This window comes from Anopheles moucheti, chromosome 2 (assembly GCF_943734755.1).
Source record: "Anopheles moucheti chromosome 2, idAnoMoucSN_F20_07, whole genome shotgun sequence".
In the NCBI taxonomy this organism is placed as follows: Eukaryota; Metazoa; Arthropoda; class Insecta; order Diptera; family Culicidae; genus Anopheles; species Anopheles moucheti.
In genome coordinates, this window is record NC_069140.1 from 15,778,212 (window position 1) to 15,792,363 (window position 14,152).

A 14,152-nucleotide genomic window follows, 5' to 3' on the forward strand; every position below is an offset into this window, starting at 1 on the left:
CAATGGGAAAGTGCGCGCGTGTAATGTATCATAAACATTGCCTAATCACCTGTTAAAGTATCGGAGCTACTCGAACCGGGCATCGTTTTTGGTATCACCAGGTAGGAATCGTCCTGTGGCTGTTGGTGAAGCTGATGCTGAGATTTGCTCTGCAAATGTGCCGGCCCGGTCACCGGTTCGATTGGCTTTTCCTCCGCGACCTTCTCGTTCAGATGGTGCGTGCTGTGGATTATTACCGGACCGACTTGCTCCGGTATCCAGGACAGTGTTTCCTGCTCGGAGCTTTGGTGATTTTGATAACCCCTTCGTGAGCCTCGAAAGCGTAGACCTGTTGAGTCACCGCTCATCGAGCGATCTCGGTCGGCTCCCTCGGAGCAGTAGCCTAGCGTTGGGAGAATAAAGCCATTCCGTTCAATGTTCGACACGTCGGTGAAACTAATGACCTGCACAACAACAACCCACCTGAAACGGAGCTCGCCCCCGATGTGCGGCGCGGTGAGGCACGCCCGTCTTGATACGGCAGCTCCAGGAAATCTGTCTGATGCTCACAATCGCACGATGGCTCCACCGGAGGATCATAGAAAACGCTTTTCAACGCGTTCAGCACCGTTTCACCGTCGGTAAAGACGCGGTACGTTAGCAGGAACGTGTTCAAGAAGTCTATCGACAGGAACCTCAGATCTGTGAGACGTTGTAGCAAACGCTCCGGTGTAGCGTACCGCACCTGCGGCAGCTTGCACGAGTTCAATGTTCTTGAGAAACGGATATCCACATCGTCTTTAAATAGCCGTGGATCGGCCCGTAGCGCTTGATGGCCTGCAAGAAGAGATGCTTCAGGGGTTTTTTTGTTTTTCAACACCAACAATGGCCAGCCGCCCAAACGGAGAGGGGTTGACGGAAAGCATGCAAATACAAGGAAGGATAACGCAAGAACATCCAGTTTCCATCGAGGACAAGTAACATACAGTGTGCGATGGGAAGAGAAAAATAGATAAAGACCGGATCAGGATTTCACCAGGAACGACGCACATACAACGGATATCTTGCGAGATTGCACTACACTCAACATTCACCGGGTCATTCGCTGATCTCGCTGGGTTACATACCTCCCGAAGATCCCCCAATTCCCGGCGACAGCAACGAGTGCATGTGAATGTTATCCAAACACTGTGAGATATCGCTTATCCACGCTTCCTTGTCTTGGATGGTGGGTGCCACCAGATGAATACCATGACGGGCGCCGGATTTCGATTCAACAAATATCTTGAAATCCCTGTTGCCTGCATTGACCGACTCGGTGACGCTCAGCGTACTGCCACGGGTCGATGCGGAACACACGGATGCATCCTCATCATCGTGCTGTACCTCACTCGGATCCTCGACGAGCGTCGCATCGGCTAAGGGAATTTTTCCCACATCCGGTAGCAGATGTAAACGGCCTCCCGATGTTCTGAAAAATAATCAGCATTTTATAGACATTTTATTGTCAAACTTAATAAAAGCGTATTCTTAAATCACGAAATACTCTTCTTCACACTCTTCATTCAATTCAGAAAGCAATGAAAGCTCTCAAATGTCCTGAAACGCATCCTGAAATCGTGGCTCCATGGTAAGCGTGAAAGATTTCACAATTCTCGAGCGACGAAAAGTTTCGTGAAATATTTCACTGTGAGAGCGAAAGCTTTGGGCAGGGTTGCTTACCTCGTTGCTATAATCATGTGGTTCGAGAAAAGGAAACATTGCCGAACGGCATCACGTTCGCTCTTGAAGGACGCGAGGCGGCTGCGTATTCGTCCCCGACCAGGCGGTACTTGCACCAAGCTACCTGTGAACGAAAATTTGACAGCATATACAGTGGAAGGCTGACAGCATACGCCAGCAAAAAAGCTGTAACTTCTTCAATGCTTCAAGCTTTTTCCGTCCCTTAGGGCTCACCTTGCCTCACAAACACCTGATTGACGTCGAGTAAAATGTCGCAACCCTCGACTATCATCCGCTCGACCGCAAGGTTCTTGCGGAGGTTTTCCGTTTCCGACACCTCGTCGTGCATCTGGCGCGACAGATCTTCGAGCTGCTGGCGCGCATTTTGCAGGCTCTTCCGCTCGACATGGTCGTGGGGCGTGTGGGCCAAGAGCTCGTGCAGCGTGATGATGTACCGCGGGATCTGATGCATCGGGTAGGTCAGGAACGTTTCGAGGCTTCGCCCCTGGCAGGATGGTTTCGCTTCCAGGCGCTTCAGCACCGTGGCAAAGTTGGTGTTGCTCTTGCACTCGGTCAGCACCTGTAGACTGTAATGGTGATTGCGTACATACTCCTGGTAGATGCTCAGCATGGGGAGCAGCATGTCGAACAGATCGCCTAGAAATGTATTCGGAAAATTAAAGCTAATTTTATACAAAATGATGTATGGGCAGAAAGGGGACGTGTAGACGTGCAGGTCGCAAGAAGCGCGTTTGGTAAGTGAGCATAGAGGGCGAACAACATCACGGTACTGTTCTGACCCCAGTTTGGTCCACGGAGTAGAAGCAATCTTACCAAGCACTAGCGTCGGCCAGGACTCCAGTCGTGAGGTCAATCCCTTCAGGAATATCTGGTGCAGGAACAGTACCGTCTCGGAGTTGAGGAAGATCGAGTTGACGTCCTCGTGCGAGCAGGGCGGCCGCTTCGAGCTGGCGGCCATCTTGAACGGGCGCAGAAAGCACGCCACTAACACCTCCAGCTGCTCGAGGTACTCCTCCTCCGCCTCGACCATGCTGAACACGAGATGGTTCCGCTTGCGCATACTTTCCGCGTGCGGCGACCGGATGTACTCTTCGACGATCTGCTTCCAGCGTCGTCTGCATAGCCAGCCGCGGAAGAAGCTCTGCACCTTCTTGATCTTGCGCAGCTCAATCGAGTCCTGGACCGAGGCGCACAGTCCCGGCAGCGAACCGTGATCGTCCTGCGCGTCGCCCGGCACGCTGAAGCTGCCCCGCCCGACCGGTGTGGCCGAATAGCTCGAACGGGTCTCCTTTCGCAGCACACAAATCTAGCCAGCCGCCGCGAAAGCGGGGAAAGAGGCCCGATCGCAGGAAATATTGTGAAAACGAAATGTCGACACGCGCCCCAAAAACCGGAAACGAGGAAAGTCAAAACAATAATTAGTTCTTAAGTGTGTTGCTTGCCGCCTTGCCATCGTACAAACAACCCGCACCCTGCAGGCGAGCTCTGCCACCTCACGTCCTTCAGCCACCACCAACGGGCTTCTCCGAAACCACTGAATGCTTCCGGAAAAGCTTCCGGCCAATGTCGTTGAAGTGAAGTGAAGCGAAAGGCAAGCAACAACTGAGGACGATTAATAACGTTCTGCGCCGTACGGTCGTCCCACGGGAATACAAACACGCACACAAACAATCCTCTCCCTCTGGCCAAACCCCTTCTCCTTTCCACGCCCTCCCATCCCAAACAAATCACAAACACACATACAGCTTACCTCGGCACGAAGCTTTCGTATTTCCGATGCCAGCTCCTCGCACTGTTGGGTGTACTGCCATTTGGCCGTTTTCTCGCTTTCGACCACTTGCAACAGATGGACATGCTTCTGCTCGAGTTCCTCCTTCTGGAGCAGCAGTTTGTTGAAGCTGGTTGTGTTTGTTCACGAGAGTTCGAAGATGCACAAGAAATACATATATTTATATGAAAAACCATTGGCGACCACGTGGAGCATGGGACATTGGCAAAGGGCAAAACGCAACCAGCAGTTTCCCACGCTGCAAAAGCACAGTAGCAAGTGCACCTAACTAGAGAGGGAGCCTTCAAAGCCGACAAGTGTACTAATTAAAATGCAATCAGCTGAAGAGCGTTTGGAAGCCGAGTGGCTGGCTGCTACTCTTGGCTTCTCACTTGGCAATGAATATGTATGAGCGTTGAAGGGAAGAATTTAAATAAAGAACCGGGCACGTGTGCCCGTGGGAAAGTGGGCAAAACTTGAATGGGGGAGTGGTAGATTTATTACACTGTCTTCAATGGGAACTCATTTCCCGGGCTCCCGAAAAATGGAGGGAAGGGGCAACGAAAAAACACATTCATTAAACATGGAAAATTATGCAACAACTATTGCTTGCGTTGCAAACGGCCACAATTCATCCACAACTTTGCCATCATTAAACAGAGGCAGAGGGTTTTTCTTTTTTCATGCTAGAAGTGTTTGAGGTCCGTTAGATAGTGTCCGCTCTCTTACCTAGCCTCGCGTATGGCAATGATCCAGGCTGAGCACTCGGATTCCGTGGCCGCGCGCAGTTCATACTGTCTTTGGTTTTCTCGTCGGTAGCAAATAGTGAAGCAATGCTGTGAAGGAAAAACAATTCAACGATAGAAATAGAAGGTTAAGATAACAATGATACAACGGTATATCATACAGATATAAAGCAAAATGCAAATGGTTTTTGGTTCTGGATTTAAAATATCCAACCCAATACCAAGTGCGTTAAAATTTTACTTAAAAGTGTATCTACACTTAAATCTTATTACTGATTCATAAAAATGTTGAAATAGATTCTAAGCATTGTTGTTCCTGTAACAGGCCCAACTTGAGCGAACATTGAGAAAATATCTATTGCCTTCAGTTGTCTCGATTACTCGGTTAGGCCAATGAAACCATAAGGTTGGTAAGAAATTACTCTTTCTTGAGACATCTTCGAATGTAATGCACAATATAATCCGGTTTTTTTTCCTACATTAATCTCAGCAGTGGAGAATCAATCCCCTTGGAGGCCCAGCGCGGAATTATAGTTGGGGTCTCTAATTTTAAAAACGATGCAGGAGGGAAGGGGGACATTGAGGGGACTTGAAATGAGGCAGGGCGAAAAGCGCAGTAAGAAGGGGTCTACACCGCCTACCGTTTGAACCGCCGCTGAATCTCAGTACCTTCTTTCATATGTTAACATTTAAAAATTCATGCCATGTGAATCTTTAATATATTTGGTTCCTCACTTTGAGAAGCTTGCCGATCACTGCCCTAGTATATTATTTAGATTCGCCTGATTGTGCATTTACTTTGACTTTCTAATGTAGCAATAGTGCACTGGAGGTCTAATGAAATATTACATCCCAGATCGTGGTAGCATTCCGGACAGATCGGATTTATGAATCTATAAATGCGGAGCCCGAGTTTGTGTGATGATGGTACAGCCTTTTCCGTTCCGTCCCGTGTTACTGAGAGACTTTTCCTTTCAGACGCTACGGAAAAACCACGACCGAAGAAGGGATTGTAATCAAATTTCCTTCCGTTCCGTGCTGGGGTCTTGGGTTGCATTGCTGGTGCCGCATTGTTGCAAACCCCTTTATCTGCATTCATATCCAGCGGCAATCGTACCGCTCTTCACAGCAAGAGATGACCACAGCAAGAATGGAACGAACTGTATCATACTCGATGCTCCCGTGTACGCCCTATATATGGCGCTTCCCTGTGGACCACGGTTCGTTTGAGATTCCGCCTTCATATAACAAACCAAAAAAAAAGCCCACCGTGTAGGATACAAAACCTTCCAAGAAAGCGCAACGGAAACGTGCACGGTTCGTTGAAAAATTCATCCAACACAAACACACTAACGCAGGTTGGGGAAAGAACCCGGCAAGTTCGTTGAAAGTCCCACAAGTAAATCTTCCGAATGGAGCGCAAGTGTACCGAAAGCGTGCTTCTTGTGCCAGTTTACGGCACATGTTTGGTCGATTAATTTTTAAGCACCCAGGAATGCTTTATTTACGTAACTTATTTGTGCGCTAGATGAAGCCAACAAATTTGATTAAATTGTTTTGATGCCAGTGCAAAACATCTTAGAGAAACACACAAACGCATCTCATCGAGCACCCTCCCACCGGTGTGCAGCAAGTAGTTGCATTCGTCTATGGGGAAAGTTCGCGCTCAGAAAGCCAGCAGAAAGCTCGTTTCCATTCGACCGACGCCGAAGCATTTTCATCATCCCATTTTCCTAATGGCAATGTGGTGCAAAACACTTCGAGCTGTTTGCCTCGCTCTGCAAACCCGCCGCACGCCGGCCGCCGTTCCAGGACCAAAGGCAGAAAACTCATTACACAACCGAAACCGAACCGAGGGTTCGAATTAAATTCCTTCCACCCTGTCGCGGGTGCAGCACCCAACTTCAATGTTCGCCGCTCGGAGGGCTGCTGGAAAAGTGTGATTTGGCCATAATTGCCAGCAGCAGCTGTGACGGAAGAGCGGGATTAATTATTCGCACCATAAACGACCGACCTGCCAAACGGGCGGGAAACGGGTGTGCCACTTTAGATGCTGGTGGTGGGGATGAACAATATCACCCGAAAGGGCCATCATCACCAGCGCATTATGTTTGTATGTTTGCATGTTTGAAGTGAATTAGCTTCGCCGTAAACAGCTTTCGTAAGCACTTGTGATGTACCCGCTTGCCGAGGACACTTCTGGAGCGTACGCGATCCGAATGGGGTCGTATTTATTATTTGTCGGGTGTTTTTGGCGAGTGTCACGACCTGACAAGTGTTGCGATGTTGAAAGTGTTTAAAAATAAATTTCCACCAATTCAGTCAACTGCCAAACAGTACGTTCTACAGACAATGTTGTTCAATTTCAATAGTTCTGAAAGCAGAGTCAGGTTCATGAGGAGAAGATTTCGATCCATATATGTCAACGGATATGGGACAGTTAGGAGAAGAAAGATTTTTTAATCTAAGCAATCAGATAGCAGAAGAAGAGACAGACAAAAATCAGTATGAATCTTTTGCTCGTGAAGGATAAGTCGTAAGCGATTTGGTGGCGGCGATATTGTAATTAAAAACATAGAAAAAATCAACCGAAGGAGTTTGATTGTTTTTTAAAACTAAAAAACACAACGTGCGGCGTATTTCCCGTCAAAAGACGAGATGATTATGTCTATTTCCTAACACTCCTCCCAAGTAGAGCCTCGCATACTTATAATGATCTATTCATCAGCATAATGAATTAATCATGATGTAACAAAATCGTAACTGAAATCGAGACACCAGTTCGTTACCCATTCAAAAGCCAACGATGGTTAAGGCATAAAATTGTTATAATTTTGTTTGATTGGTTTTGGCTAAGGGTGGACAAAGGGAGATCGGTAGATGAATGCAAAAAAAAACATCACCGCCCACCTCCATCCACCGATCCACCCCCCACGGAGCGCTTCCAATTCTTCGAAACGGATCAATCGGTTTGTGACAAGCAAACAAAACCTTTCCTCTCCCGTACATGCCGGTGCCTAGCGCTACTGGCAAAGTAAACGATAAATTTTCGATCCAGGCAGATAAGCGGCCAAAAGAAAAGTTTTCGATTTTAACGACAAACAACGCACCGTCTCCCTTCCGTCCCAAACACCTTCTTCGTGTGCGTGGAGCACTGGGATCAGACGATGGGGGTTGGTTTTTCGATACTTCTACCCGGGGGTTTTTTTTGCGCACCCTTCGGGGGCTACAAAAGGACATTCTTCCGTTGGAGAAAGAATTTAAACATTGGGAAAAGCTACATGGGTAGGTAAGTCGTCGGAAATGACGAACTACAAGCAGAGCGGGAAATTCTTATTTGGTTTTTCTAACCAATACACACACCCAGGATGCTCACGGAACAAAGGAGATTAAAAATTATGTCCGCACTAACAACCCCCGTGACCCCGTGATTGGTAAAACAAGTTTCAAAATGGCCGACACGTCACTGACCTCCGCAGGAGCAGAACTTTCACTTCCGCATGGAGCACCCGGTTGTGGAAACGTTGTCCTTCAACAGCGGGATTTGCTCATACAAAATGGTACCGTTCAGCACCGACACAGATGCCAGCGAGCAGACAATGGGTCGGTGGTACTGACTTCTGAAGCGTATGTTTTATTCATGCGGCTTTCTTATTATGTTATCAAGCAGCAGCAGCAGCCACGCGTACGGACGGCACTAGTGAACTCGCTAACCTACTGAATGGTTTTTGATCTCGCACGCCTTCACGTCTTAATTTCATCGTTCTTCAACCTCATCTCAGGTTGTTCATGAATATCTGATTACCTGTGCCGCCTGTTGCTTGGATCCGTTTTTATCCCGACCTTCTCGGCTCGACCGGCCGCGTCATCCATTCTCTGCTTCACTTCACGAAGATGTTGTTTTTCGGTAGCAGCTTTTTGTCGGACGGGCGGTTTACTTTTTTTTAATTCGCTTTACGGTTTGCTGCGCCAGCTTCCCGAAGCGGCAGAAACTTTTCGCATTTACAAACAGCGTGTGCCACATTTGGGTAGGGAACGTTTGGTCGACAAACTTTTCTCCACGATAGGCAAAAAAAGCTTGCCAGGAGCGATACAATCGCAAAACAATTCAATGCCTAACATGATCTTCAACCTTTTTATCCTTTTTTTTATTCAATTCCAGCTTTCAATGTAGGCACTTTGGACCTCCTTCTAATCGATAGGTACCAGGCAAACAAAAAAAGCTTTGTTTCTCTTAGCAATAGGTGATGATTTATAGACGCATATATTTGTGCTTCCATGCCCCGTTTGGTTACAAGCCTTCCTCATCCGGTGGCTAGTGTTGTTCCTCCTCGGTGTCTGTTTTATGTCGTTTACATCAGCAAAAAGTGTAATCAAACACCTGCCGCGCGAGTGCATAAACGCCGTGCAACAATGATTGTCACACATTTTGCTTGGCGCGCGTTCAACGTCGACGGCAACCCATAAAAAAAGTGGCCCGAAACGAATCGTTTCACGTGCCGGCAATAAACTGCGTATGTGATAAATTGGTCTCATATATTAATTTTTCTTCCAATCTCTTTGCTATGCCGTCGTTTCTGCCGTCGGCTTTTCGACCGCGATTATTCCCAACCCTCGCCCAGCCTCCCACCCAAAGAAGGGATATGGGGCAGGGGGAAGCATAAGCGCCATAGCCAAAACCCCAATCAAAACGATGACACTTTTCTCGGTTGCGATCCAGGATATCTGGGCATCTGGGCGCATGAAACACGAGACCGGACGGAACTAGCGGAGGTGTTGGTGTACGCCGCGTACGCCTGTAGCAAGTTCAAGGGCGAAAGAGCTTAGCCGAAGAAGACAAGCAGCTCGTAAACGATAGCAAAATTGATTTTGCTTCCGTGCACTTCGTCCTGGACGGGGTGTGGGATTTATTTTGGTTCGGAACTATACATATAGGCTGTTAAAGTACCTGTAATTTTTCTTCCTTAATAATTTTCGATGCCTGCCCGGTGCTGGTTGATATGGGGGGTCCTGATATCGAGGGGGCTGAAACAAGCCGCTCACAGTAGCAACCCTCCAGGAAGATGAGTCCGGAGGGTCGCGACGATTGTTCGGATTCGTAGTAGAAGAGTAAATTCTAGCGAGAAGAATAAATACAACCGCAATTAGTGCAAATATTCCCAAAATGATGATGTGACGGTGTTGAGGGTGCGCCATCGTGACGATTACGGCACTTACCTGATAGAGCACAAACCAACGCATCTGCCATTTGTTATTATCGGAGGTGCGTTTGTGTAGATGTCCGTGCTGAAAGTGAAGGAAACGGAAGCAAGATTAATTGATGTGCTGGGTGTATTAAAGGTACGACGAAAACTTTACGGAGCCATTCATATTCTTATGGACGTTTTTTTGTGTGTGTACGTGAGCGTTTCCCTTCCAGTGTGCTACGGTACTCGCAGCGGCGGATTAAACGGTAGGCAGAGTGGGCGGTCGCCTAGGGCCTCGCCGTGTTGAGGGCCCCAACAAATTTGTGCCGATTGTGTGTTTTTTTAAAATTATACAGCAGAGTTAATTTATAGCAAAAAAAAATAATTTAAAAGATAAAAAATTGATCAAAAATATCTTCCTTGGTTATATAAAACATTTGTTTCTATGTGATAAATTAAATGCAGAGAAGAATATCGACTTTGTGACTTTAAAGTATAAACAAAATTGCACCAGGACCAGGACACTAATTTTCCCGTTAATCGAGAAAAATTTCTTCAAAAACTACCAGTTTCCGAATGTATAGTACCAGGAGAGCATGCACGGAAGAGGTAGCTCCTGGTAATTTTGCCCGCCTAAAGGTATGCAATGTTTAAACACTAACTTTCCCGTTGGTCGAGAAAAATTTCTTTGAAAACTACCAGTTTTTGAATGTATAATACCAGGAGAGCATGCACAGAAGAGGTAGCACCTAGTACTGCGCCGTAAGGTATGCAATGTTTATACACTAACTTTGCAACCAACTTGCAATGTAATGCGCCGTAAGGTATGCAATGTTTATACACTAACTTTGCAACCAACTTGCAATGCAAGTTGTACCGGCCGAGCAAAATGGCGCGCAAGATGGCGTCCAACGTCGAACTTGCATGCAACGAACTTGCATGCAAACTTGCATGCAAGTTTTTGCATGCAATTTCTTGTATGCAAACTTGCATGCAAGTTCTTGCATGCAAGTTCTTGCATGCAAACTTGCATGCAAGTTTGTTGCATGCAAGTTCGAAGTTGGGCGCCATCTTGCGCGCCATCTTGGCCGCCATCTTGGCCGCCAAGAGGGGGGGGGGGGGGGAGGGGGAAGGAAGATGTCACCTCTTGAAAAACATGCTCTCCTGATATCGGAAATCTGAAAACAGCTGGTTTGTATGAAAATTTAGTGTATAAACATTGCATACCTTACGGCGCATTGCATTGCAAGTTGATTGCATAACTTCTGGCGCAGTATCAGGAGCTACCTCTTCCGTGCATGCTCTCCTGGTATTATACATTCAAAAACTGGTAGTTTTTGAAGAAATTTTTCTCGACCAACGGGAAAGTTAGTGTTTAAACATTGCATACCTTTCGGCGGTTTTCGAGCAAAATTGCTGTACAAGGTGCTACCTCTTCCGTGAATGCTCTCCTGGTATCGGCAATCGGAAAACAGCTGGTTTCGTATGGAATTTCGTACCAACCGACGGGAAGTTTGAACGAGATGAAGGATGCTTTCCGTTTCATCCATCTTCCTTACACTAGCGATCGCTCTCACGGATTAGATAGTATGCAATGCAATAGTGATGGGTAAATTTATTGCACACTGCAGGTGTCACCTCTTGAAAAACATGTTTTTCTGGTATCGAAAATCTGCAAACAATTGTGTTGTTCATGGTCTTAAACATCAACATGAGCGAAACAGGTTTCTATGAAATTTCTCTGATTGTTACCGTAATGTAAACCGATTGAAAACTGTACCTTGGGCGAAAAATCGTAGAAGGCGTTGGACTAATCAGGAATCGTAAATGTACGTAAATCGTAGAAAATGTTCTCCTTAGCGCATACAAACGTTTATATATAGACTAGCTTATTAGGCCCGTTTACAGGGCTACGCAAAAGAACTCTAAGGTGTACGCAAGGGAGCTTTCTTTCCGAGACTTTGCTGGTGTTGTTAAATCATGTTTGAAGTACACCTCCCTAACACCGATAATGTCGTAGCATGATTATAGGCCCCCCTTTAAAAATTCCACCCTGGGCCTCCAAGGGGATTGATCCTCCACTGGCTGTACTGTAAATTGATATTGGTTTAACCCGGCGTCGTTGGCGTAGCCAAGCAACAAACACATGGGACGACAGCTCCGACATGGTGCGGGCATCCAGCAACACAACGATATGACGATGCTCAATTAGAGGAAAATATGTGTACAGCCCCGGCAAGTGGTAAATAACTGTTACGACCAAACTTTCCCAGCAGCGTAGCTCTCCAACAACACAGCAGACCCCGAAATGTGAAAGGATGGGATATGGGAAGGAACGGGATTACTATACCCCAGTGTGGTGAAGTGTTTTGTCGCAAGCTGGCCCACGCTGGTACTTCGTACCGCCATGTTGTTGGGATGCAAAACCATGCAAATACCATCTGCGGACACAAAAACATCGTCGTTCTGTACATGAACAAAAGAGCTGGTGTTCGTGTGTGTGTGTGAGAGAGCATTTTTCGGAACATGGGGTCGAATTTAAATAAAAGATGTTAACGAAAAACAACAACACACTGGGTTGTTGTTAGCTATCATACATGGTTGAGACTTTACACTCTCCTGCACACGTATTCACTTACCATTGAATGATCATACTGTGCCCGATCGGACAGCATAATCAGCTGGTTCTCGTTTACCCGCACGGAACGCTGCATTTTGGGGCTGAGCATTGATGCAACGGGTGGGTGTTGTTTTCTTCTTTTCGTTAAGGAATTAAGCACTCGCTCTCCCAAGGAGACACAGTGGAAGTTTTCGCGATTTCACACCACTAGGACGTGCACACTCAACACACTCTTTCAGTATTAGTTAGCAAAATCACACGGACACACACTCACACACGGACTCACTCGATTCACTCGGGTTCTGGAGTTGGTTCACCGCAGCGAACGGAATACACGCATCGCACTGACTGGCCGGCAACCGGGCCACCGGTAAATGTTTGACGCTGTCTGGTGGATGCCACCGGTACTGTGATCGCTGTCATCTTCGCACCGTTTCACAACTCTCTCCAACCACAAACACCCGGCCGACGGTAGTTGGGTTGGGATGTGAAGACACATTCAATACGGCCACTTTATCGCATCGCCCGAAGACGGCATGCCTTCGATTGTCATAATATTGAGCCACACGTATCTCGATCGCGATTCGATTCCCACAAAGCAGTGCATTGTTTGACTACTTGTCACACGTCCCGTCACGGCACAGCGTGCCGTCAATGTTCTTCCTCGTGGCGGGTGGGTGGGTGTTGTTGAACGAGCTTCCTTCGTCCTCGGCTGCAACACCGACCGACCGACCGACCTCCAGCCAAGATCCAGTTGCGGGGCAGCGTACGGGTTTGTTTGTTCAGGTTTGCACTCTTTCGCCCGCGCTCGTCACCGGCCCCGGTTGGGCCCGGTCGCAGTAGCAATGAGAAAACGTCATTGTGCCCCGTGTTTCAGCCCCCTCGTCGGCGCGCCGCTAAAGCGTCCCCTGTGTGCGGGAAGTTGTCTCGGCTCGCTGCGAATACGCCCGCGCCCAAAGCAGCAGAAGCTGTGCGGGCCGAACGCCGGGTTGAGCTCGCTGTGAAGACGATGAAGTCTGATGTGGCCCTCAGAAATTCATTATTTACCGAGGGCTTTGCTGATGAGCTCTACGCCTGTCTCTGTACTGTCTCTGGTCCCGCTGTGCTCCCTAGTCCATGCTAATCATGACTCGAGCCAGCTGGCAACGAGGGAGAGAGATAGGGAGAGAGAGAGTGAAGAAAAAGGGCAGATGAATAATAGCAGCTTATCAGTTTGCTGTTTTCCAGCTACGCTTGTCACAGCCTTCCAACGCTTCTTCTCCATCCCCGTTGGAAAGCGCCAACGAAACAAACGTGCCAGGTCGTGCTGAAAATTATATTTATCCACACTTGCGAATAATGTTATTAACTATGCGCCGAAAGAAAAGAATTCCCATCAGTGACGCATAAACACCAGCTATTTATCGGTGCGGAGGATGGGAAGCATTCGTTGGGCCCAATTATTTCGTGGAAAATGCGATTCATGCGGTTTTTCCGCGGTGTTTGCGTCAAGGTTGGCTTCGAGTTAATCTGTGCTCGCGCGCGCCTTGTAGGCGCATAAATCACGCCCGGAACAGCAGAAGGCACAGGGAGCAGGAAAGAAATCTAAACACCCATAACGATAATCCATTTACACTCGATCAACCTGGCCACCGTGGCAGAAGGTTTCAATTCTCCCCCGCGTTCGGTTCCGTTTGATCTCCGTGGCACGATTGGTGTTAAATTACCAGATTTATGGCACCATTTAGACGAGACCAGCAGTACTCGGTACAGAATCGGCAACACACCAGTCGTTTGTGGTCGTGGCCTGCCCAGCATCTCGTACCGCGGCTTTTGCCGGGTGGATCTGCTGCAGATAATCTTGAACCACCGCCCAGCGTATAACCAGCTTCAGAACGAAGAATCTTTACCAGTGCCAGTTCTTACCAAGGAGCTGATAGAAGCCACTAATGGAGACAAATGAACCTTTTGCACGCTAGCGCACACGCGGGTTCGGACGAACGGGGAACGGCACCCGTCTCCACGACGGCACCGAACCGAAAGTGTGCACCTCAAGGGTTGACAAAGAGAGGGGCGCTGGCAAAAGGGTGGAGGCGGGGACCTACTCTACGGTCGTTCCACTTGCAAAAAC

The 14,152-nt window shown here is 47.8% G+C and overlaps 1 protein-coding gene across 1 annotated transcript in view; it reads right to left on the reverse strand.

The window, feature by feature from the left end:
• Window positions 1-12,151, reverse strand: part of LOC128298093 (ras-specific guanine nucleotide-releasing factor 2-like) — a 28,473-nt gene extending 16,322 nt beyond the window's left edge. Inside the window, exons 1-11 of the mRNA XM_053033828.1 lie at window positions 12,062-12,151; window positions 9,454-9,522; window positions 9,185-9,352; window positions 4,220-4,326; window positions 3,473-3,620; window positions 2,536-3,028; window positions 1,936-2,358; window positions 1,702-1,825; window positions 1,107-1,450; window positions 463-831; window positions 50-382 (exon numbers count right to left, since the gene is read on the reverse strand). Coding sequence (XP_052889788.1) covers window positions 50-382; window positions 463-831; window positions 1,107-1,450; window positions 1,702-1,825; window positions 1,936-2,358; window positions 2,536-3,028; window positions 3,473-3,620; window positions 4,220-4,326; window positions 9,185-9,352; window positions 9,454-9,522; window positions 12,062-12,151 — 2,668 coding nt within the window. The remainder of the gene's footprint in view (window positions 1-49; window positions 383-462; window positions 832-1,106; window positions 1,451-1,701; window positions 1,826-1,935; window positions 2,359-2,535; window positions 3,029-3,472; window positions 3,621-4,219; window positions 4,327-9,184; window positions 9,353-9,453; window positions 9,523-12,061) is intronic.
• Between the last annotated feature and the right edge of the window lie 2,001 nt (window positions 12,152-14,152).